Consider the following 22,600-nt stretch of genomic DNA (forward strand, 5'->3'; position numbering starts at 1 on the left):
TGACCAGCGTACATGCCCCCTTTCAATGCAGTGACCAGCGTACATGCCCCCTTTCAATGCAGTGACCAGCTTTCATGCCCCCTTTCAATGCAGTGACCAGCGTACATGCCCCCTTTCAATGCAGTGACCAGTGTACATGCCCCCTTCAATGTAGTGACCAGCATACATGCCCCCTTTCAATGCAGTGACCAGCTTTCATGCCCCCTTTCAATGCAGTGACCAGTGTACATGCCCCCTTCAATGCAGTGACCAGCATACATGCCCCCTTTCAATGCAGTGACCAGCTTTCATGCCCCCTTTCAATGCAGTGGCCAGAATACATGCCCCCTTCAATGTAGTGACCAGCATACATGCCCCCTTCAATGTAGTGACCAGCATACATGCCCCCTTCAATGTAGTGACCAGCATACATGCCCCCTTCAATGTAGTGACCAGCATACATGCCCCCTTCAATGTAGTGACCAGCATAAATGCCCCCTTCAATGTAGTGACCAGCATACATGCCCCCTTTCAATGTAGTGACCAGCATACATGCCCCCTTCAATGTCGTGACCAGCATACATGCCCCCTTTCAATGTAGTGACCAGCATTCATGCCCCCTTCAATGTAGTGACCAGTGTACATGCCCCCTTTCAATGTAGTGACCAGCATACATGCCCCCTTCAATGTAGTGACCAGCGTACATGCCCCCTTTCAATGTAGTGACCAGCATACATGCCCCCTTCAATGTAGTGACCAGCGTACATGCCCCCTTTCAATGTAGCGGCCAGCATACATGCCCCCCTTCAATGTAGTGACCAACATACATGCCCCCTTTCAATGTAGTGACCAGCGTGGGCATACTACAGGAGAAGGTCAGAGACTGCAGACATACTACAGGAGATGGTCAGACACTGCGGGCATACTACAAAAGACGGTCAGAGACTGCGGGCATACTACGTGAGATGGTAAGACTGCGGGCATACTACAGAAGACTGTCAGAAACTGCAGACATACTATAGAAGACGGTCAGAGACTGCGGGCATACTACAGGAGAAGGTCAGAGACTGTGGGCATACTACAGGAGAAGGTCAGAGACTGCAGACATACTACAGGAGAAGGTCAGAGACTGCGGACATACTACAGAAGATGGTCAGAGACTGCAGACATATTACAGGAGATGGTCAGAGACTGTGGGCATACTACAGAAGACGGTTTAGAGACAGCGGGCATACTACAGGACACGGTCAGAAACTGCAGATATTGTACAGGAGAGGGTCAGAGATGGCAGACATTGTGCAAGAGATTATCAGAGAACTAGTACACAAGATTTTCAGACTGGTTTAGCAGACTTGCCCTGTTTGCTCACTGTGTCCATCTTCTCAGTGTGGTGTGTCCTCTGTGCCAGTGCTGAGCTTGCGCTGTGTCTTTCCGCTGTGCCACTGCCAGGCTGGTCACATCACAGAAGCAGAGAGGACCTGGGCGAGTTGTCACATCTACACATAGATCTGGGCCTGTACAGATCATAGGGGTGCAGTGTTTGCAGACCCTCCACATTGGACTTATACAGCGCATAGAGAGGGACGGCCCCTCCATCTTCTTTCTGGCTGCAATACTGCCTGTATATGCTGCTCCATCCTCTGCCAGTCTGCCTGCAGCTGCTCTCTGTCCCGCTGTGACCTCCGGTGCATTCTCCTCAGGATGTCATCCTGTCGGGCTGGTGGGAGGAGACTGCACCGGAGGTCACAGCAGGACAGAGAGCAGCCAAAGGGCAGACTGGCAGAGGATGGAGCAGCATATCCAGGCGGTTTTGCGGCCAAGATCTACAGCGGGACTGGAGCTCCGGTTAAAAAGATCCTCTCATGCTGTGCTAGGCCACGCCCCCTTCAGTCTTTCTTAACTATTTATAAAAGGCGCAGAACGGTGCCATGACATCACTGGCTCCGTGCTTGGCCCCGCTCCTCCTCTGACACACTGTTGGCAATGGCAACCCTGTGCACGCCCCCCCCCCCCCCCCCCCCCTCCGAGGCATCACTAGTTCACTTAGAGGATCAGTCATGGTCAAATAGAATCCTGAAGCAGAGGAGGCGTTTCAGAAGTTAAAGCAGGCCCTTTGTGTACTACCGATGCTGGTGACCCCGGACTTCACAAAGGAGTTTGTGGTACAGACAGATGCCTCCGAGTTGGACCTAGGTGCTGTACTATCCCAGAACAGAGGTGGTGAGGAGCACCCGGTTGTATACCTGAGCCAAAAACTGAACAAGCATGAAAAAAACTAGGCTATTGTCGAGAAGGAGTGTCTTACTATTGGGCTTTGGACTCCCTTAAGTATTACTTGTTGGGGAGGTCGTTTAAGTTGGTCACTGACCATGCTCCCCTAAAGTGAATGTGTGACAACAGGGAGAAAAATGGCCACGTGACAAGATGGTTCCTGGCTCTACAGTCTTTTAAATTTTCAGTAGAGCATAGGCCAGGCAAGCTCCAAAACAATGCGGATGCCCTCTCCCGCATGCACTGTATGCTTGGGTCAATTGCTCAATCGCAGGCGCTTGAGCAGAAGGGGAGGGTATGTGACGGTATACGAGGGGAGGAAGTAGATAATCGGTATATTTCACCTTGCATACGTTCTGTGGTGAGAGACTGAACCAGAATCCGGCCCGGGCTTTTCCAGCCTCTGTGACAGGCTGGGTTCCGGTCCGCAGGTTTTTGTTCATTTAAGTGTATGCTCAGGTGGACTTTAAATGAACAGGAAGAGAACACGGGAATGCTTTGACCTGAGACTCAGAAGGGAATCTGAGAGAGGAGCTCTGTTTGGACTTTAAAGAGAAGGTTTGCTTTACCATATGTTTTGTTGGTGATGGGGGTCAGCTCCACACCGTATAGTTAGGAAAACTGCTGTATAGTTTAGCGCCGGACGGCAAGGATTTACTTGACTGTTTTGTTGTTTTTTTCATATTTGCAAACCTCTGCTAAATAAAGCTGGCAACCCACCAAACTTATAAAGAAATTACCTGCATGCTGGCCTGCTTTTCCTGGAAAAAGTGATCCCTGTGAGCTAATCTTCCAAAATATATAAAGCCCTATATGCTTTTATATCTGCCTTATCTATATACAATACACTCTTCAAATGTGCTTTAAAATGTGTGGTTTTCCCTTTTATGGACAAGAAAATGGCGCTATGCTGTTGGGTTGGTATAATAATGCTATGGGGCTAGTATGAAATTATTTCCTGGGTTGAATTTTATTCCCAGTCTTGCCCTGGGTGCATGCGCACTTCATTGGATGCATTATCCGATGAAAGACATTATTCAATAGAACGCAGGCAGTCCAGGGTGGCGGGAAGAGATTAATAAAGTAGCTATATATTTAAAATAAATGGTGTGTTTGCCATAACAATCCTGCTTCTATTTCGAATGTACTTTTGCTTCAACATGATATTTAATGCTACCATTATCAAAGAGACTTTTATTAATTATTACATTATTTTTTAATAGACTTCTGTTTTATATTTAAAGCTATCTCTAATATTCCTTTATAGGATTATAAGTTATGTGAAGACTGGGGGCTGTTTTATCCGATTCCAAAGGATCTTTTCATAGATGTTTACATTGACCATTTGCTACATCTTCTAGACAACAAAGACACAGAAAGATCTCTCCAGGTACAAAAAAAATGTGAAGTGAAGAAAATGAATAGTATATAAATTCTTGCTTAAAATAAGCCTTTCACATAAATATTTGTACATATATAAGTATAAAACAGTGATTGGCTATTGCAGGATTGGGGATAGTTTTAAGAATTTTTCTAAAGTGACAGGTTTGCATTAAAGCCAAAGACAGAGATGGCAATACATTTGACAGAAATGTGCTTTCCTAAATGAATAATCTGCAGTGTAAAGATAGTGAAAGCTATTAACAGAACACTAGAACCTGTGTCCAAAACAAAGATGCAACAAAGAAACAGCCAACATCCTTTATCAAGGCTCAGTAATGTTTGCAAGTGTTTAAGGCCCCTTTCACACTGGTGGTATTTATTGCCTGGCTTTTTCAGGGCGGAAAAAGCACATGAAAACTGTCCCCCTTTAAATCCTATGTAACTGTTCACACTGCAGGTACACAGCGCCTTGAAAAGTCCTACATGCTGCATCTTTGGTGCAGTTTTTCAAAAGAACACCAAAAAGGCACCTGTAAGTAAATGGGAATGATTAAAAAGCACATTAAAAGAACCCTTACCCTTATGAGTCAGCAGCCTGTAACAAGCATGTAACAATAGAAGGCAGAACACCTGATCTGATACCTGTTTTTGCTTAATGGTTTACAATATCAAACAATAAGATTGGTTAGGTCTTGTATCACAGTCACGTGATAGTTTGTTTTTGGGGTTGTATTTGTATTGATATGTGCAAAGAGAGATCACACAAATACTTACTAGTATAACATTTATTATATAGTTTTTTTTTTTTTTTTTTTAAACACAGCATTTTTATATTCCTGATATGTGCCTGCTGTGCCATGTAATTGTATAAAAAAAAATCCAGTTCTCTTTGTACTGCTCTTTTTGTGTAAAACACCTGGTTTCTGCCAGTCCCTCTGCCTTGCTATTAAAAACTCAACACACTAATGGAGAGCAAATCATGTTCAGTTCTCTAGCTATGCTGGAAACTCAACCTGCTATCCTCCAATGATCAGACTTGTCCTGAGACGCCCCTCCTGCAGAGCCTTTCACTGGGAAGTTCAGTGTGCAGTTGTTTCTCCTCCAGTTCTTATGCAGCTGAAGACAGGGTATGTGATCACTTATATAAAAGGGGAAAAAAGGTATTTATAATATTTTTTTTTCTAGATCTACGCACAATGTTTTGCCTTTCATTTCTATTTTTAACCAAATAGGTTGCTTTACAAGGTAAGGGTTTATAATCACGTAAAAGTGGTTCTAAAGCCTCAAGGTTTTTTTTTAAACTTAGTGCAACCTATGCATTCAGGTAAAAAAACCTTTTGTGCTGCAGGAGGCACCCAGCTCCCCATCCCCCCCCCCCCCCCCGAGCCTGATCTGATTCAGCGATGTGCACGAGAGCAGTGGATCTCAATGCTGTCTCCCTCCTCCCTGACCAAGTTGAAAGCAGCGGCAGCCATTTGCTTCAGCTGCTGTCAGCCAAGAGCTGTAGTGGGTGGGGGCGGGGCACAATCGCCCGGTTTGAAAGTGGCTTACCCTGGGGGGGCACTTGCCCAAGAGGAGGTGCCCGGAGCGCCGGCAGGGGACCCCAGAAAAGGAAGATTGGGGCTGTTCTGTGCAAAACCATTGCACAGAGCGGAAAAGTAGACCATGTTTGTTTTAATTTAAAAAATAAAATCAATAAATTAAGCTTCAGGCTCTATTCACACTACCGTGACTTGTCAAGCGACTTGTCAGCCTGACAAGTCGTGGTCCATGCAGTGCTACAGGACCCATTCTAATAGGAGCGACACAAGTCGCTCCGACTTAGAAAAGGGGTCCTGTACTACTTTGGGGCAACCTCGGAGCGACTTGCATAGACATTCATTATATGAAGTCCGTGCAAGTTGCGCCTAAGTCGCGGTGCACGGGACTTCACAGGTCGCCCCCGAAGTAGTGCAGAAGTCATGCAGCTGCAGTGTGAATGCGGTCTTATTATCACTTTAACCTCCCTGGCGGTCTGATTATGTCAGAATTTTTGATCTAAATGCGGTACATTATTTTGCATGGAAATCGGTTTTATATTTTAGGCCTGCGAAATAACTCACTTAAATCTATCCAAACAAGTGTCTAGTAGACATCCCGGGTATGATAAAGATTGAAACATGAAATCATAAATTATAATATAATACATTTTCTCTATCTTTCATTGACAGATGCAGTCTCTGTTCTTCATAACAGTAGGGTTATACTGCCCCTTACAAGAGTAGGACACTAGGCAGAAAAAAAGGTCTGGCTACACCTATGTGCAGTCCCAGGAGGAATACTCCCCCTCTCTGCTATAGGATGTCAGTTTTAATTTGCCTAGTCAGGAGTATGGACCTAGTTCCTTGTTGGGATCTGTGGTCCTGGCAAAAAAAACATTTTCTAGTTAGTTTTTTCTCCGGATTTATTTTCCTGTGAGACCTACTAGCAACTAAGCCGGATCTGGGCGAGGGGCTGAATATATAGATCCAGGGGTCACCCCAGCCAGCCAGCGAGTGCGTGCAGACCCCAGCTTCGCGCTAGGTCCCACCGGACAGGGACTGGCCCTGTGAGTTAAATGTCTCACCAGGTGGCACACGACCGGGTCTAGGCTCAAATTGCAGCCTTTCTATTGGCCGACAGCCCCCCCCACTTCGTAGAGAGGGGTTCTGTCAGGAGATGGCGCCCGCCTGTTCCAGGTATGGTGAGTTATTGTTCCCCCTTCTCCCCCTGGCGGATTTTGGGGTGGACGCGGATCCCTTCCTAGGACGGTCGGACCCCCAGGATTCCCCTCTGTCCTGTCACACACCCCCCCTCCTCCCCCCCCCTACTGGGGATATGGAGCACTTGCAGTTAACCCTGGGGGCTGGGACCGGGCATCATGCCGACAATGGGGGGCGGGGGGTGCGTCACCGTTGACTGGACAATTGATTGTGCAGGGGGGACTCACCTGTCACTACCAGGGCCCCCCAACCTGTCGATTCCACCCAGGAGGCTGGGGGGGGGGTCCCCTCAGGGGCCCCCAGAAGCTCTGCAGGCCGCGTAGGGCCGCCATTTATTTGTAGACCATGTGCTGCATAGGATCAGCGGCCATGTTTCTGTAGCCTGGTAGCCCTTTTTCGGTGGATCCCCATTGAAAATCTATGGCGGCCATGTTTTTGGAGTCCCTAGAGGCGTTTTTTTGGCAGTGGAGCCCCCCCTATTCCCTAGTGGGCCTACCTGGTGCATCTCTGGTGTGGGTGGTGAGTCTGGGGGGGTCTCTCTCTCTGCTGAGGGTCTTCAGTGCTTTGTGCCTGACCTCTTGGGGGCGCTTTAGCGCGGTGGGACGTTCCTGAAAAACCATGTTTTTTTTTTTTTTTTTAAACTTTCTGCGGGTTTCCCTGCTGCGACATGGACCCTGTGGAAAACGTTTCCTCACCTGACCCCCCTCTCGGAGGCCGCAGGGCCCTCCGGATCCCAGCAATCCATAGATGCACGGTCGGTGGTCCTGGAATCTTTTGTGTCCCGTGTAGAGGCGGCATTTAAGGAGCGAAGTAACAAAAAACGCCCCCCACCCCTGTCTACCCCTGCCTCAACTGATGGGTCAGATTCTGAATCTGATTCAGCCACTGCAGACGTGGGTCTCCCTGCCTGGTCTACTGCCTCACGCCCTATCTCCTGATAGTGAGGATAACACCTCTCCCTCTGCCTGGAAAGGCGCTGGTGGACGCACTAGTTGTATCTGTGCGTGAGACCCTGAAAATGGAGGATGTGACTGAGGCACAGGTTACATTTGGCACTCACAAGCCATCCAAAGCGGCAACGGTTTTTCCCTTTACCATGTATTTTGACAACCTGGTCAAAAAAAGAGTGGGACCGCTCAAAGCGGGTTGCTAGACGCTAACCCTTTGAGGAGTCCCTTATAAAGAAGGGACTGTACCACCTACGGTGGACCCTCCAGTCTCCAGACTGAATAAAGCTACCATGATTCCAGTGGAGGATTCCCCGTCATTTAAGGATCTGGTGGATAGAAAGGCGGAATCTGTGGCCCGCAATATGTACTCCCTGGCGGGGTGTGTACTATTGACCTTGTGTCACAAACCTTGGCTGAATTGGTTAAGTTACTATGCCGTGACCCCGGAGTCTCCATGGCGCATAATGCCGTCTAAAAAGAGGCAACACATCAACACCGTCGTCTTCACAGAAATCCAGTGCTGCTTCTCCTTGATCCCACAACCGGTGGGGCATGCTTCACCCTTGCCTGCAGCACTCAGTTGAGTCACCATGTTATTACCTTATCTACCTGCTTCTCCAGGATGTGATCCTAGCACTGACTTTACCTCTGCCAGAGGTTAATATAGTTTATTGGTTAATTCCAGTTTGTTTTCTAGACCGGGCCTCTGCTGTCAAGCTCAGTTAGGCTTTTTTGCCACATGTTTTTTCTACTTGTTATGCTTCTCCTCATTCCTTTTGGGTGTGGGGAGTGCTAGCGGCACCTACTCTTTTCGGCCTGAACCTGCCTTCATGTTCGGCCTAGCTGCCTGGCCTCCCCATCCCCCAAGGGAACCCTTGCTGTTAATACAGTTGCATACAGTTTATATCCCAATTGCGTGCATACAGTTTATATCCCAATTGTTTGTCATATTTCTTTTCATGTCTCTTTTTTTGCTTAGTTTCTTCTTCTCTTCTTCACTGTCTTTTTGCCTTCTCTCTTTTTTCCCCCCTCTCCTATTCAGCAGGCCCAGGTGTAAATTCAGAGGTGAGAGAGGTTTTATATGAACCCAATGGCTACCTTAACGATACTCTCCTACAATGTTAGGGGTCTAAACACTCCGACAAAATGCCACCAGGTGCTGCGGGAACTTTGTAAGGTTTCCTATTCTGTTACTTTCCTACAGGAAACCCATCTCATCCACTCCACCAATGTTAAGCTCACATCACTGTATTTTCCCTCTTGGCACTATAGCTTGCCTTCCACTTATAAAGCCAAAGGGGTTGCAATTGGGTTTCATAAAACACCTCTTTCCAGCTTGGTGAAATTTTGGCTGATGATCACGGCCCTTTTCTTAAGGCTACTATAGCTGTGGCAAATACAGCCACTGGATATTGTCCTTCGTGTAGGCATTATGTTTATTGCATGTGTATACATTTATGAACCAAGTGTTTGTAATGTAATGCTACAGCCCCCCCCCCCCCCCCACCTGTTTCTGTGTCTAATTGTGTGGATTCATGACACACACAATGGTCTGGACTGGAGACATCTCTCCGCAGGGAGTGTGTATTGAAAGACTGCCTGTTTCAAGGTACAAATATTCAGTCCCCCATGTGGTCCGCTGCTGTACAGCCCCTGGAATGTCTGTGGGGAAGCCCCTTGCATGGGGAATCCCATAAATACGGAAAGCCTGTGAATAAAAGTTGTTGTTGACTCCCAGCCTATGTTTCGTCTAATCTTTGGGAGGGAAGAATGGTATAACGCTACCTGGATTGTTGCATGCTGTACCTGCCTATTTGGAATATTACCTGTTTTCCTGTCTACCAGCGGAGACCCTGTAGATTGAACTACCCCTCCGCTACAACTGGTGACAAGCGACGGGATTGCAAACCGCACAGCAGATCCATGATCGGCAGTAACTACCAAACAAAGAGGAGAGGCAGCAGCACAACTGAACGAGCCATTCGGATAAAACCAGCATTCTGGAAATATGTCAAAGTATACAAACGCTTGGTGAATGGAGGTGAACTATGCAGCATTGAAATTAACTACATTGAAGGAATTATTGCAAGCGGAGGGGGAAACGCCAGCCACAAAACAAAAGCGACCCTTGTAGCAGAGCTCATGGAGGGAGACAGAGCAACCCCTGCAGCGGGCCCACAGGAGACAGAACGCAGCGAATTTGACAAGGAGCTACAGAGCAGACTGGCCTACTACTCAGAGCCCCACTCAAGAGAAATACTGGACTGGCTGATGGTGGACGTACAGGAATACCTGGTGGTCAAACACCAAGCAAGTCAGCGAGCCGGGGAGAGAGCTCCAACGCCTGTCCACATTACCCAGGGGAAGCCCAAGATTCAGTACCAGGCGTTTAAAAGCTATACCGAAACCGACGGCGAGGTAGACGATTACCTTCAAGATTTTGAAAGGTTATGCCACCTGCACAATATCAGTGCAGAGGATCGAGTACCCCTACTGGCAGGGAGACTATCTGGTCGCGCAGCAGAGGCATACCGTGCCGTACCCGACGAGGACAGTACAGACTATGCCAAGGTGAAGCAGGCCATTCTAGCTAGGTATGTGATTACCTCAGAGGCCTATCGCCTAAAGTTCCGAGATATTAAAAAACTCACCAGGGACACTCACACAGAATGGGCGCACCGTCTACAACGAGCGGCAAAACGATGGTTGGAAGCTACTTAAGTCAACACCCTAGAAGACCTGTTCCAGCTAATGGTAATGGAGCAGTTCTTTAACGGGATACCCGCGCATCTGCAAAATTGGGTGCGAGATCGGAAACCACACACTCTACAAGACGCAGCCAAGTTAGCGGATGAGTTCCAAGATACCAGGAGGGAACAGCGCACTCAACCAAGAGCAGCCTATGGACCTACAGCACCAGTACCAGCCGTAACCGCAGCCGTTCCAGCACGCCCGGGGTAAGCGATAACACCTTCACCCCCAGGTATCAGGCTCGCCCCCGATACGATGCCACACCTGCAACCAGCAGGGACATATGCAGCGGGACTGCCCCCGCAACCAACCACGGCCCAGCTGGAATACCCCGGCACCCAACAACCGAGCAGCGGTTCATTGTGCCCAAGCGGAACCCTACAGAGTACCCGAGGACCCAGCTTCCACCGAGGAACCTCTGGGTATGCTACATGAAGTCAACCCTATCCAAGCGGCTTCTGACAACCGCCAAGGGCACCGACAAGAGGTACAGATGGAGGGGAGAAAGGTACAGGGGTCGCGAGACTCTGGAGCTACTATAACGCTGGTCCGCAACCACCTAGTACCCAAGGGCAACCTCACAGGGGAGTGTGTGGCAGTATGTGTAGCCGGGGGAGCGATCTACCAGATCCCCACTGCCAAGGTACACCTGAATTGGGGAGCGGGGAATGGGAATGTGGAGGTGGGCATGATGCAGGATTTACCCGCAGACTTTATTTTGGGCAACGACCTTTGGGAGCTGACTTCAGCTTTTGTTCCCCAATCTACCATCCACTAAGCTTATTCAGTTGTGACCTGGCAGGCTCGCACCACAGGACCACTACTACCACAGACGGGGCGAAACTCCTCCAAACACCAGACACCCGTCCCGCAGTGGGGTACAGTGCCACAGGTGCAAGCAGTTTGGGCACTATCGACAAGACTGTACCCGGAGCAGAAACCAAGCTGCATGAATCCGACCAGGGTCACCCCTTTCGGCACGGACAACGGTCCCCTACTATCCCACAGAGGTTCCCCCAGTCGTACCCAGGTTCAAACACACCGAGGAGCAATGGGGTACCCTTCATGAAGCTAACCAGGTGCAAGCCGCTACGGAGAACCAACAGCACCATCTACAATCGGTCCAGTTAAACGGAAAGCCCACACAAGGTCTCTGAGACACGGGAGCCACTCTCACCTTGGTCAAGCGACACCTGGTCCCAGATGCCGCCCGAACCGGAGGCTCAGCAGTGGTACGGATGGCAGGGGGAGCAGTACACCGACTACCCACTGCGAGGGTCCACTTGAATTGGGGTGCCAGGTCAGGTCTGATTGATGTGGGGTTGATACGGGAGCTCCCCACCGACATCTTACTGGGGAACGATCTAGGCCAGTTGCCCTCAGCGTTCCTACCAGTCCAGATCCCAGGCCAACATCACGGAGACCTACTGGCCTTCTGAGGTCCAGACGCTTCAATGTTTGGATTAAGAACAGTATTGAGCCCGGTTGGAGAAGATGGCAGAGAACAACCCGTAACCTACTTGAGCAGAGAGCTTCTCCCCAGGGAATGAAGCTTCAGCCCTACTTGTATGGACAACAGTTCACCCTACTCACGGATCACAACCCATTGGTATGGCTAAACCGAGTGGCAGGGGGACAATGCCCGATTGTTGCGCTGGAGTTTGGCGTTACAACCGTATGACTTTACTATTCACTACCGCCCTGGAAAACAGAATGGCAATGCTGACGGGTTATCCAGGCAAACAGACATTGACAAATGATCCGTGAGTACTCCTCCGGACATCCCCAAGCCAATCCGTTAGGATTAGACTGTGTATGCCGGCTTGGTTCTGGGGGAGCATTGTGGCAAATACAGCCACTGTATATTGTCCTTTGTGTAGGCATTATGTTTATTGCATGTATATACACTTAAGAACCAAGTGTTTGTAATGTAATGCTACAGCCCTTCTTCCCCCCATCCCCCCCCCCCCTCCTGTTTCTGTGTCTAATTGTGTGGATTCATGACAGACAATCGTCTGGACTGGAGACATCTCTCCGCAGGGGGTGTGTATTAAAAGACTGCCTGTTTCAAGGTACAAATATTCAGTCCCCCATGTGGTCCGCTGCTGTACAGCCCCTGGAATGACTATTGGGAAGCCCCTTGCATGGAGAATCCCATAAATACTGAAAGCCTGTGAATAAAAGTTGTTGTTGACTCCCAGCCTATGTTTCGTCTAGTCTTTGGGAGGGAAGAATGGTATAATGCTACCTGGATTGTTGCATGCTGTACCTGCCTATTTGGAATATTACCTGTTTTCCTGTCTACCAGCGGAGACCCTGTAGATTGAACTACCCCTCCACTACAATAGGCAACACCCGTTGCACACTGGCAAACGTCTACAGTCTGAATCGCAATCAGTCCTCTTTTCTGACCCAAACTATGTCCAAACAGCTTATTTTGCTGAAGGGGCGGTTATACTGGCAGGGGATATTAACATGACCCTTGACCCCATTATGGACACTGTGGTGGAAATTAAAAGGGCTTGTACTGAAAAGTACAAATGCGCCGCTCTCCTATATAACGATTTACCAATTGCTCGGCGACAAAGAAAGGAACAAACGCGCTGGGTCATTTCGATGCCATTGGATATGTATGTGTGTGCATTTGTGTAAGAGTAAGTGTTTGTGTGTGAGAGTTTATGTGTCTCTTAAATGGCTGTGTGAGCTCGTGTCTGTGTCTGTGTGTGTGTGTGTGTGTGAGTGTGTGTGTGTGTGTGTGTGAGAGTGTGAGTGTGTGTGTGTGCCTCCTTCTGAGTTCTGATGTGTTCTGAGCAGGGCTTGTTTATTTACAGCAAGCAAGTGAGTTACAGGGAGTGGCTTCATGGCCACCAATCACAGATACGTATAGATTCAAAAAGCACAATAGAAACTGTGGAGTACACGCCCATAGATGGACAGGAATGAACAAAAGGCTCAACTGCCACGAAGAAGCACATGGCTTTTCATTGTTCATTCATGTCAATCCATAAAACATGTATTCCTTACTTGTTGGTGGGTTTCCATCAAACATGATTCATATATATAAACCAATTTTGATAGTGACCATTCTATTTGTTCCAGATGATGAGGTTTTATCTGCATAAGATAATAGCAGCAGCCCCCCCCCCCCCAGTCACACCGATCGAATGCGACTATAAGGAGCTATCTATTAATCTTGGTAAAATAAGAATTTTCCATATCACAGACATATCTCAGCAGCGCAGGGCCCTGAACCGCAGACATAGACCTATGCGATGGACTCTCTTTACTACAAGTATTTTGCCATCTCATGCATTGGAAGATTTTCACCAGCAAGTCTTTCCTACAATGACAGTTAAAGTGATAATCGCTGTGAATAGTGATTATCGGTAAAACCGACACTGGGAGACATAATGACTATTTAAACTAAAATCAAAATTTCCACAACAGCTCCTCCTCTTTGTCATATGCTCCCATGTGTCCCTTGATGAATCTTCTTCTTCTTCTTCTTCTTCTTCCAAAAAAACAGAACAGTTCTTCTCACGATAAAAACAATCCATTTCAAAAAGTTTATAAAAAGAAAAAAGATAACGGGTAAAAACAATCCATCGAAAGGAAACGACACTTGGGTTCCGTTCTTCGGGAGAGGACTTCAGAGGGACGGCATGAGATGATGGGATGCGTTGACCAGCGGTCAGGCTGGAGTCCTTGGCGTCGGATGCAGGGGCGGAATCTTGGGGCGTTTCGTCTCAGCAATCAGGACGAGGTCATCTGCTCGATCTTTGGTGACTCGGTTGACCAGAAAACAGGACCATATAGGAGGAATAGAAATAAGAACAACATAAGTATATATACTTCTATTTCCTTCAACCAAGATCCAATGGAGAACAAAAAAATCCCCAGAACCTCCCAAAGCATTAAAAGGATTCCAACCCTCATTAGCTATAGGTCTGGCTCTGCCTTGCAATGAAGTTGCCTTATCCATATGGGCTTGGACCTTATCACTGGTGTTTGCTATACTGGAACAGCAGTCTTCCCCTACAGAAACCCCCCTTGGAAGCTAACATAAAATCTAGTACCATTTTCTCCTACAGTAAAAACACCCGGAGTTTCATTGGTGAGATGACTGCTATACCTGTCCCACAGGTTGTAGATCCTACAAATCTAGTTCCAGTGCCAAAACTAAAATTAAAGCCCAGCCGTGGACTACCTGATTGTCCCGATACCCAAATTGTATTGACCAGAAAAGAACAGGAGCCAGAGCTAACATTAAAACTATAACTGATGTTACCCTCTAGGAATGTGTCATTAAGTTCTGTGCACAAGTGTCTCTTGGTTGTCTTCATGATGATACGAACGTCTGCCATTGCTTGGGGTGTAATAGCTAGGTGGGGGTTTGGAGCACACCCAGCCATTAGACCGTTTTGCCATCTTGGCCAGCTGAAAATGCATTACCCTTGCTAAAACACACTTGCTAAATATGTAAATAAAAATGATACTCCTCATTATCATTCTTGGATGGAGTTGAGCAGCTTTTTGCAGTGGTTGGCATGGATCCAGAGCCTCAAGGAAGTCGGCGTTGTCAGCTGAACCTGGTAATTCCTCTGCTCCAATCCCGTCCCTTGACGTTTATTCAGTCACCTGCTTGGACAGAATGTACACCGGTTATCGTGTCAGGGTCCGGGAGAGACTCCCGAACCCTATGATGGACCTTTTGGAGCTCCCGTTGCCAGGACTGCACCCACCCCGTCAGCTGAGAATGTAAAAATGACAGCTGCTGAGGAAATCACAATCCAGGCTCTGGTTGGCTCCCGAACAAAACTTTGTAGGGTGATAACCCATGGGACATTCCTGTTGGGGTAAAGAGCAATGAGAAAACATTCGAGCCGTGGCTCTTTCTATTCAGCCGTTCAACCTTACCGCTAATCCCTGAAGCGCCGTACATACCTCTGCAAAGATCTGACCAGTGAAGTGTGATCCACGATCTGACTCGATCGTTCCAGGCAGCCCCCTTGCGACAAACTATCTCAGACAGGATCTTTTTCGTGGTGGCAGTGGCAATGGCATTGTGCACGGGCCAAGCCTCTGGACACCCAGAAAACATATCCGGACAGACCAAGACACGCTCGTTCCCAGGCAAAGTGATAGTCTATCTGAATGCGCTAAAAGGGATATTCCGGTTTGGGTGGGTGCCTTCTCGGCTGCGGTAGTAAAGCCAGGGCCAATCCAATGCTCCTCCACCTATGCACACATAACCATCTTTGACTGGTGCCCAAGGTAATGAGTCGAGTGGGCCATCATTGGAAAAAGAGATCTGGGTAAACACCATTTACCATCAAGACCCCAGATGTCATCTGGACCCTGTGTAGCCCCCAAAACCATCCATCTCCTCTTTTCCTGCACTTCCGCTTGGGACTGCAGCTTCTTCAGAGGGGATGGCTAGCATCAGGGTCTCTGTCACAGGGCTCAGAGCACCTTCCTTAGCAGCTCTATCTGCCAAGGCATTTTCATTGGCTTCCATAGTCGTCTCAGTAGTACGAGCCTTTACCTTCAGAATGGTTATCACATGTGGCAAGCAAAAGGCAATGAACAGCTCTATTAACCCCGCACGTTTCACCGACCTCCCCAAACTAGTCAAGAACCCTCTTGCCTTCCAGACAGGACCACAATCATGTGCCAGTCCAAAAAGCGTATCTCGAATCTGTATAGAAATTGATCCCCTGATCTCTATGTCTTACCATCTGGGGTGTAGTACCTGGAACCATCGACAAAAAGGTTAGCGTCTGGAATGGGGGTCTCCTTCACTGGACTGAAAGCCGCTGATTGCCACTCCATCAAAGAAAGACAATCGTGTTGTTCCTACTAAAGTTGGAAATTGATGAGAGAGAGAGAGAGAGAAAAGAGAGAGAGAGAAAAAGAGAAAGAGAGCGAGATAAAGTTTTGAAAATTACCATTTTTCTGCACGGCCTTCTCCCCCCTTCTCTTCATCCTTAACAGGAAGAAGAGACGCAGGGTTCCAAAATAGTGCATTGTTTAAGGTTACGAGGACTTTGGGGGTCCTTCAATGTCTGCATTCTCTGAGTGGTTAGATGTTGGGTACCCAGAGAAATGCAATGACCTAAAAAAAAAAAAACAAGCTTCTCCATGCAAAGCTGGCCTAGCCTGCAATAGAGAGGTTCAGTCACTGACACTGTCTGGCCTGTGAGACCTACAGTGGGAGTTGTCTTCCCTGGAAGGGGAACCTTGCCTCTAGGTTTTTGAGACTTTAAAACCGTTTTGGCTGCATCGGTGTCAGCGAGGCAAGGGAGGGGCTATTTTAATTCCTCTAGGATGTGAGCTGACACCGGTTTATCAATGCCCTATGATAAGTCATAGTCGTTTCTGACCATACCTACCTTGAATTTTCCGGATCCTCCGGAATAAATTGCCACTTACCCCATGGACCAGCCGGGTTGGTAGGACAATTATGCCTGATGTACCCTGACTTTCCACATCCATAGCAGACCTGTAAAAAGAACTTCTAGTTTGCCACTGAGTTAGAAGGAGAGGGTTCAGCTGTTATGACAGGCTGTTGAGAGATAGAGACACTGTGAGGTGGGAGGGCGTTACCAGTATCAAAGTCTGCACCGTGAACTGAAGAAAACGGAGATTAAAGTGCAGAGACAGGTTCAGTGTCAGCGGATCTGGCTCGTCTCTGTAAAGTTAGCCCAGGAAGAGCTTCCTCCACTTCTCTCACCAGATCGCTGGACTCGGTTATCTCATCAGGCCAAGTGTACATAATGCGGTTCTTCCGGACTGAACCCGCCTCATGCACGCCTTGCTGATTGACCGTAATAGATCTCTGAAGCCACAATTGCGCTACACTTAGCATCTCTGTTGCCTGGAGCCTAGTTCTGAATTCAATAATGAACTCCTCCCATCTCCAGACATAAAAAACACCTTCCAAAAAGGGATGTACCAACTGTTTCCCTTGGTTATTCCCCTTCCTGAGGGGTCTCATGGCCCGAGCCAGAAACTCAGACTTCATGTACCGCAAAACTGTTTGGCTAGCCTGGGGGACCTGTGTTACCCCCCATTGCATGGGTAAACCATTAACCATGACGATTTGAATCGCTTTCTTTGCACCTGATTTAGAAGCAACACTGTCAGGTGCCAACTTGGACAGTGTTGGCCTGCTTCCGGACTAACGCGCCGGTCAGCTAGAAGACGTCAACCCGGTGGCTTCGTACGGCTATACAGCTCATCAACCCACACACATACCCCAACTTCCGGTTATCTTACACGGCCTAATGTTGGGCAGGTTTCGGTATCTACTCCTCACACGTTGAAGGCTGAAACAAGCGTGTCGCAATCACCCGTTTCACATAGACGGCTCAAAGTACACACGTTCGTTTCGACCTAACCCGTGCCGCCAAACAACCCCGAAAGCACAATGAAAGTCCTCCCTATACAAATCTTGGCTTCAGTCTATTCCTTGATGTTGCATTAAAAATTTACTGATTGCACACTGGAAAGTATAACTTCTCTACCTAAAATCCAACCTGCAGTACCGAAAACTATCTCTGTGAGAAACAACCGCTCAGTACAAAACAACCCTAAAAACTGAATCCAATATCAGTCACTCCACAAAAACAGCTTAACCAAAAACTTACAAAACAAAAAAAAAATTGTTACCCCTGAAAAACAGACAAAAACACAAAAAAAAACAAAAACTGAAGGGGTTGGATATGTATATATCTGTGCTAAATATGAACAAAGCTAGCTAGAAAAAAAAAAAAACACTGCAATGATCCTGTAAGAAAATCTTCCTAGATGCCAGATTTCAATCAAAATGAAAAAAAAACATTACTTTTAAACTGAAATACATTGCAAAAATAACATCACAAAGTTGCTTTTTAAAACTACCAAAAAAGAGAAAAATGTTTATTAAAGCTCAAAATAGCATTTCAGCCACATGGGTCTCAACTCCATTTAACAAAATGGCTGCCAAGCACATGGTCCACACAAAGGAAATTACATCATAACCACATGGACAAAATGGCTGCCATCCGAGCACATGGCCCACACAAAAGAGTTGCACAAAACAAAGAGTTTGAGCAACCATGTGCTTCTTCGTACACAACAACAAAAGACAGGAAAACAGGTTTTACAGGGTCAGCTGTTTTCAGAGACAATAGCTATCCTGGTGGAAATGCTGGTTTTGGGGCTGCACAATACAATCTGCTACTTAAAAACAGAAACTCAGTCCAAAACTGTCTGCTCTATGCTCAATTCAAACATCAGAGTCCAAAGCAAAAACCCAGTTTCACTAATAAACGAGTTCCCGTCAAAAACCAATCCAGCACACACACCAACCAATCTGCCGCCCAAACCATCGATAATATATTGTTATCTCATCGAACAAAGCTGATTTTACAACAGAGAATGTTACAAGGCAATATTTAACACATATATCTCACAACCCCAGGATGTACTAACTGAGAAACTAACAGACCTGATCCCTAGCCACAAATATTAATAGAAATAACCCCATTGTTACACAAAAGAGCGAACACTGCAAATGAAAAGGTTATTTTGCTAAGCTTTGTTTCTAACTTCCACAGCGGACAAAGAAAGTAAGCCTTGGTTTAAAACAACAACAAATTTTCAAAAACTGAAATGAAGTGTCTTACCACACGGCGCCTTTGTTTTAACAAAACTGGACTCACTTCCCTCCTGTTTGTCCGCTGAGAACGCTAGGAACTGTTAGGCTACCAAGCTCGCCATTACTGTGGTGGAAATTAAAAGGGCTTGTACTGAAAAGTACAAATGCGCCGCTCTCCTATATAACGATTTACCAATTGCTCGGCGACAAAGAAAGGAACAAACGTGCTGGGTCATTTTGATGCCATCTGCCAGGTCTCTCTCCATTGGATATGTATGTGTGTGCATTTGTGTAAGACTAAGTGTTTGTGTGTGTGAGTTTGTGTCTCTTAAATGGCTGTGTGAGCTTGTGTCTGTGTCTGTGTGTGTCAGTGTGTGTGTGTGTGTGTGTGTGTGTGTGTGTGTGTGTGTGTGTGTGTGTGTGTGTGTGTGAGAGTGTGAGTGTGTGTGTGTGTGCCTCCTTCTGAGTTCTGATGTGTTCTGAGCAGGGCTTGTTTATTTACAGCAAGCAAGTGAGTTACAGGGAGTGGCTTCATGGCCACCAATCACAGATACGTATACATTCAAAAAGCACAATAGAAACTGTGGAGTACACGCCCATAGATGGACAGGAATGAACAAAAGGCTCAACTGCCACGAAGAAGCACATGGCTTTTCATTGTTCATTCATGTCAATCCATAAAACATGTATTCCTTACTTGTTGGTGGGTTTCCATCAAACATGATTCATATATATAAACCAATTTTGATAGTGACCATTCTATTTGTTCCAGATGATGAGGTTTTATCTGCATAAGAGAATAGCAGCAGCCCCCCCCCCCCCCCAGTCACACCGATCGAATGCGACTATAAGGAGCTATCTATTAATCTTGGTAAAATAAGAATTTTCCATATCACAGACATATCTCAGCAGCGCAGGGCCCTGAACCGCAGACATAGACCTATGCGATGGACTCTCTTTACTACAAGTATTTTGCCATCTCATCCATTGGAAGATTTTCACCAGCAAGTCTTTCCTACAATGACAGTTAAAGTGATAATCGCTGTGAATAGCGATTATCGGTAAAACCGACACTGGGAGACATAATGACTATTTAAACTAAAATCAAAATTTCCACAACAGACACCTCTCAGGGCCGCTCTACTATGCTTTTTAAAAAGATTTCCCTTGTAAAGAAAAACTCTGTGATCTACAATTGATCAACGCTTGGCATCTTCTCAACCCAAAAATGAGAGATCAATCCTATTTTTCCAGGACACATAATTGTTATTTGAGGATCGATAATATCTTCATAGACCATTTCCATCTCCCTCTTTTGCGAACAGCCTCTATAGGGTGCACCTCAATCTCTGAACACGCTCCTGTATCGGTGAGTTTGACCTTGCCCTCTCTGCACATTCGCTCCAACAACTGGAAGCTTAATGACTTCCACTTTACTAACCCCATGGACGTGACAGTATTGTCTGACTCCCTGCGGCAATATTTTGCAGATAACGCTTCATCGGACACTCCCCCTCCGTTGCTATGGGAGGTCCATAAGGCCACTATGAGGGTGCGGCTCATGGAACCTGGGGCAAGGAAAAAGAGAGCGCGGCCATTTAGTTACCGAACGATTACGCCTGGTCGCTACTTTAGAAAGGACATATAAAATGTCACTGAACAAGTCACACTTGGAGGCATTGACGCAGGCGAGGGAAGACTTGAAATCGCTCCTAGACCACAATATTGAATGCAAATTTCACCTAATTTCCCATAAACGCTATGAGTGGGGCAACAAGCCAGGTAGGCTACTAGCCAGGTCCCGGAGGGAAAAAAAGGCGGTCTTGTTTATTTCAAAGATTAAGTCCCCAAAGGGTGACCTAGTACATACATCCCCTCAAATAGCCTCGGCTTTCCGTGACTTCTAGAAATTGTACAGTGTTGAGGGGGATCTTCACACGCTGCCACCTACAGAAAAACTCCTGCGGATCTTGGCCTACCTGAAACAGGCCAAGCTCCCAAGGCTTTCCAGACAATTGCTTAGGAAACTGGAAGCAGATTTTTCTGTGGAGGAATTTCACAATGCCCTGAAAGCCATGCCATCGGGCAAGGCCCCGGGCCCAGACTGTTACACTGTTCTATACTATAAGACTTTCGGGGAGATACTGCTCCCCCACATGACAGCCTATGCTAATTTCATCTCCAAATCCACGGGTTTCTGCCCATATCTATGTGATACCCAAATCCGATAAGGACCCCATATGCTGTAGTATTTACCATCCCATCTCCCTGCTGAATATGGACGTCAAGCTGTATTCAAAGGTTCTAGCCAATAGACTTTTACCCCTTCTCCCTAAATTGATCTGCAGAGCAGACTGGCTTCATCCCAGGGAGAGAGGCCAGGGATAATTCCCTTCGTTCTCTTTCCCTGATTCACTTTGTGCATACTCACTTCCAGCCCACCCTGCTCCTTTTAACCGATGCTGAAAAGGCTTTTGGCAGGGTGGACTGGGACCACCTGCTGACCACTCTTCAATTTTTTTTTTGGTCTCGGTCCAAAGGCTCTATATCACATTGCCTCGCTTTACTCTGAACCAACTGCTAGAATACGTATCAATGGCATACTGAGCGATTCATTTACACTGCACAATGGTACGAGGCAGGGATGTCCCCTATCTCCTTTACATTTTGCCATCTCGCTGGAACCCTTCCTTGCTACCGTTAGGCGCAACCCTAATGTACATGGTATTACAGTAGGAAATGGAACACATAAATATGCAGCTTATGCGGACGATATTTTTTTTTTTTTTTTTTTTTCATTCAGCAGCCACGTATCTCCCTCCCAAACCTAATAAAGCCTTCCAAGAATTTGAACTGTTATCAAATTTTAAGACAAATCTTGCCAAATCCGAAATTCTAAACCTCAATGTACCCCACTCTGAGGCTGAATCACTCCGGCCCTTGTTCCGCTTTCAATTGAAATCTGACAGATTAAAATACCTAGGTATCTTTCTTACCTAGGACCGGATGGCTTGCACCCGAGGGTTCTTAATGAGCTCAGCCAGGTGATTGCCAGACCATTATTCTTGATCTTTAAGGATAGTTTACAGACGGGTATGGTGCCAGCTGATTGGAAAAAAGCCAACGTGGTACCAATATTTAAAAAGAAGCCGAGATATATCCCGGGTAACTATAGGCCGGTCAGCCTAACATCAGTAGTCTGCAAAATTTTGGAGGGGATGTTAAGGGACCACATACAAGACTTTAGTAATGAAAACGGTATTATAAGTAGTAATCAGCATGGATTCATGAAAAATCGTTCGTGACAAAACAATCTATTAACCTTCTACGATGAAGTGAGCTGCCACCTAGATAAAGGTAAGCCTGTGGATGTGGTGTATCTGGACTTTGCAAAGGCCTTTGACACCGTTCCCCACAAACGCTTACTGTTCAAACTAAGGAAGGTAGGTATGGACCATAAGGTGAGTACCTGGATAGAGAACTGGCTCCAGGGGAGAGTACAGAGGGTGGTGATTAATGGGGAGTACTCGGATTGGGCGGGTGTGGAAAGTGGGGTCCCCCAGGGTTCTGTCCTGGGACCAATCCTGTTTAATTTATTCATAAATGATCTGGAGGAGGGGATATCGAGTACAATCTCAGTATTTGCAGATGATACGAAATTAGGCATGCCAATATCTTCTATGCAGGATGTGGAAACCTTGCAAGCGGACGTGAACAAAATAACGGGGTAGGCAACTACATGGCAGATGAGATTTAATGTTGAAAAATGTAAAGTAATGCACTTGGGGGCCAGAAACCAGAAAGCAAGCTACTCACTAGGGGGGGAACCTCTGGGTGAGTCTAGGATGGAAAAGGACTTGGGGGTACTGGTAGACAACAGGCTT

The 22,600-nt window shown here is 46.9% G+C and overlaps 1 protein-coding gene and 1 pseudogene across 2 annotated transcripts in view; both read left to right on the plus strand.

Annotated features, from left to right (window-relative positions):
• ZFYVE26 (zinc finger FYVE-type containing 26) overlaps positions 1 to 22,600 on the plus strand; it is a 1,347,068-nt gene that overhangs the window by 628,430 nt on the left and 696,038 nt on the right. Inside the window, exon 21 of the mRNA XM_082275187.1 lies at positions 3,518 to 3,640. Within this exon, the coding sequence (XP_082131313.1) occupies positions 3,518 to 3,640 (123 nt within the window). The remainder of the gene's footprint in view (positions 1 to 3,517; positions 3,641 to 22,600) is intronic.
• On the plus strand, positions 9,360 to 20,947 carry LOC309569839 (annotated as a pseudogene). The gene is made up of 2 exons: positions 9,360 to 10,958; positions 20,624 to 20,947. The product of its transcript is annotated as an uncharacterized misc_RNA (transcript).

This window comes from Pelophylax lessonae, assembly GCF_965119305.1.
Source record: "Pelophylax lessonae genome assembly, chromosome: 13".
Lineage (NCBI taxonomy): Eukaryota > Metazoa > Chordata > Amphibia > Anura > Ranidae > Pelophylax > Pelophylax lessonae.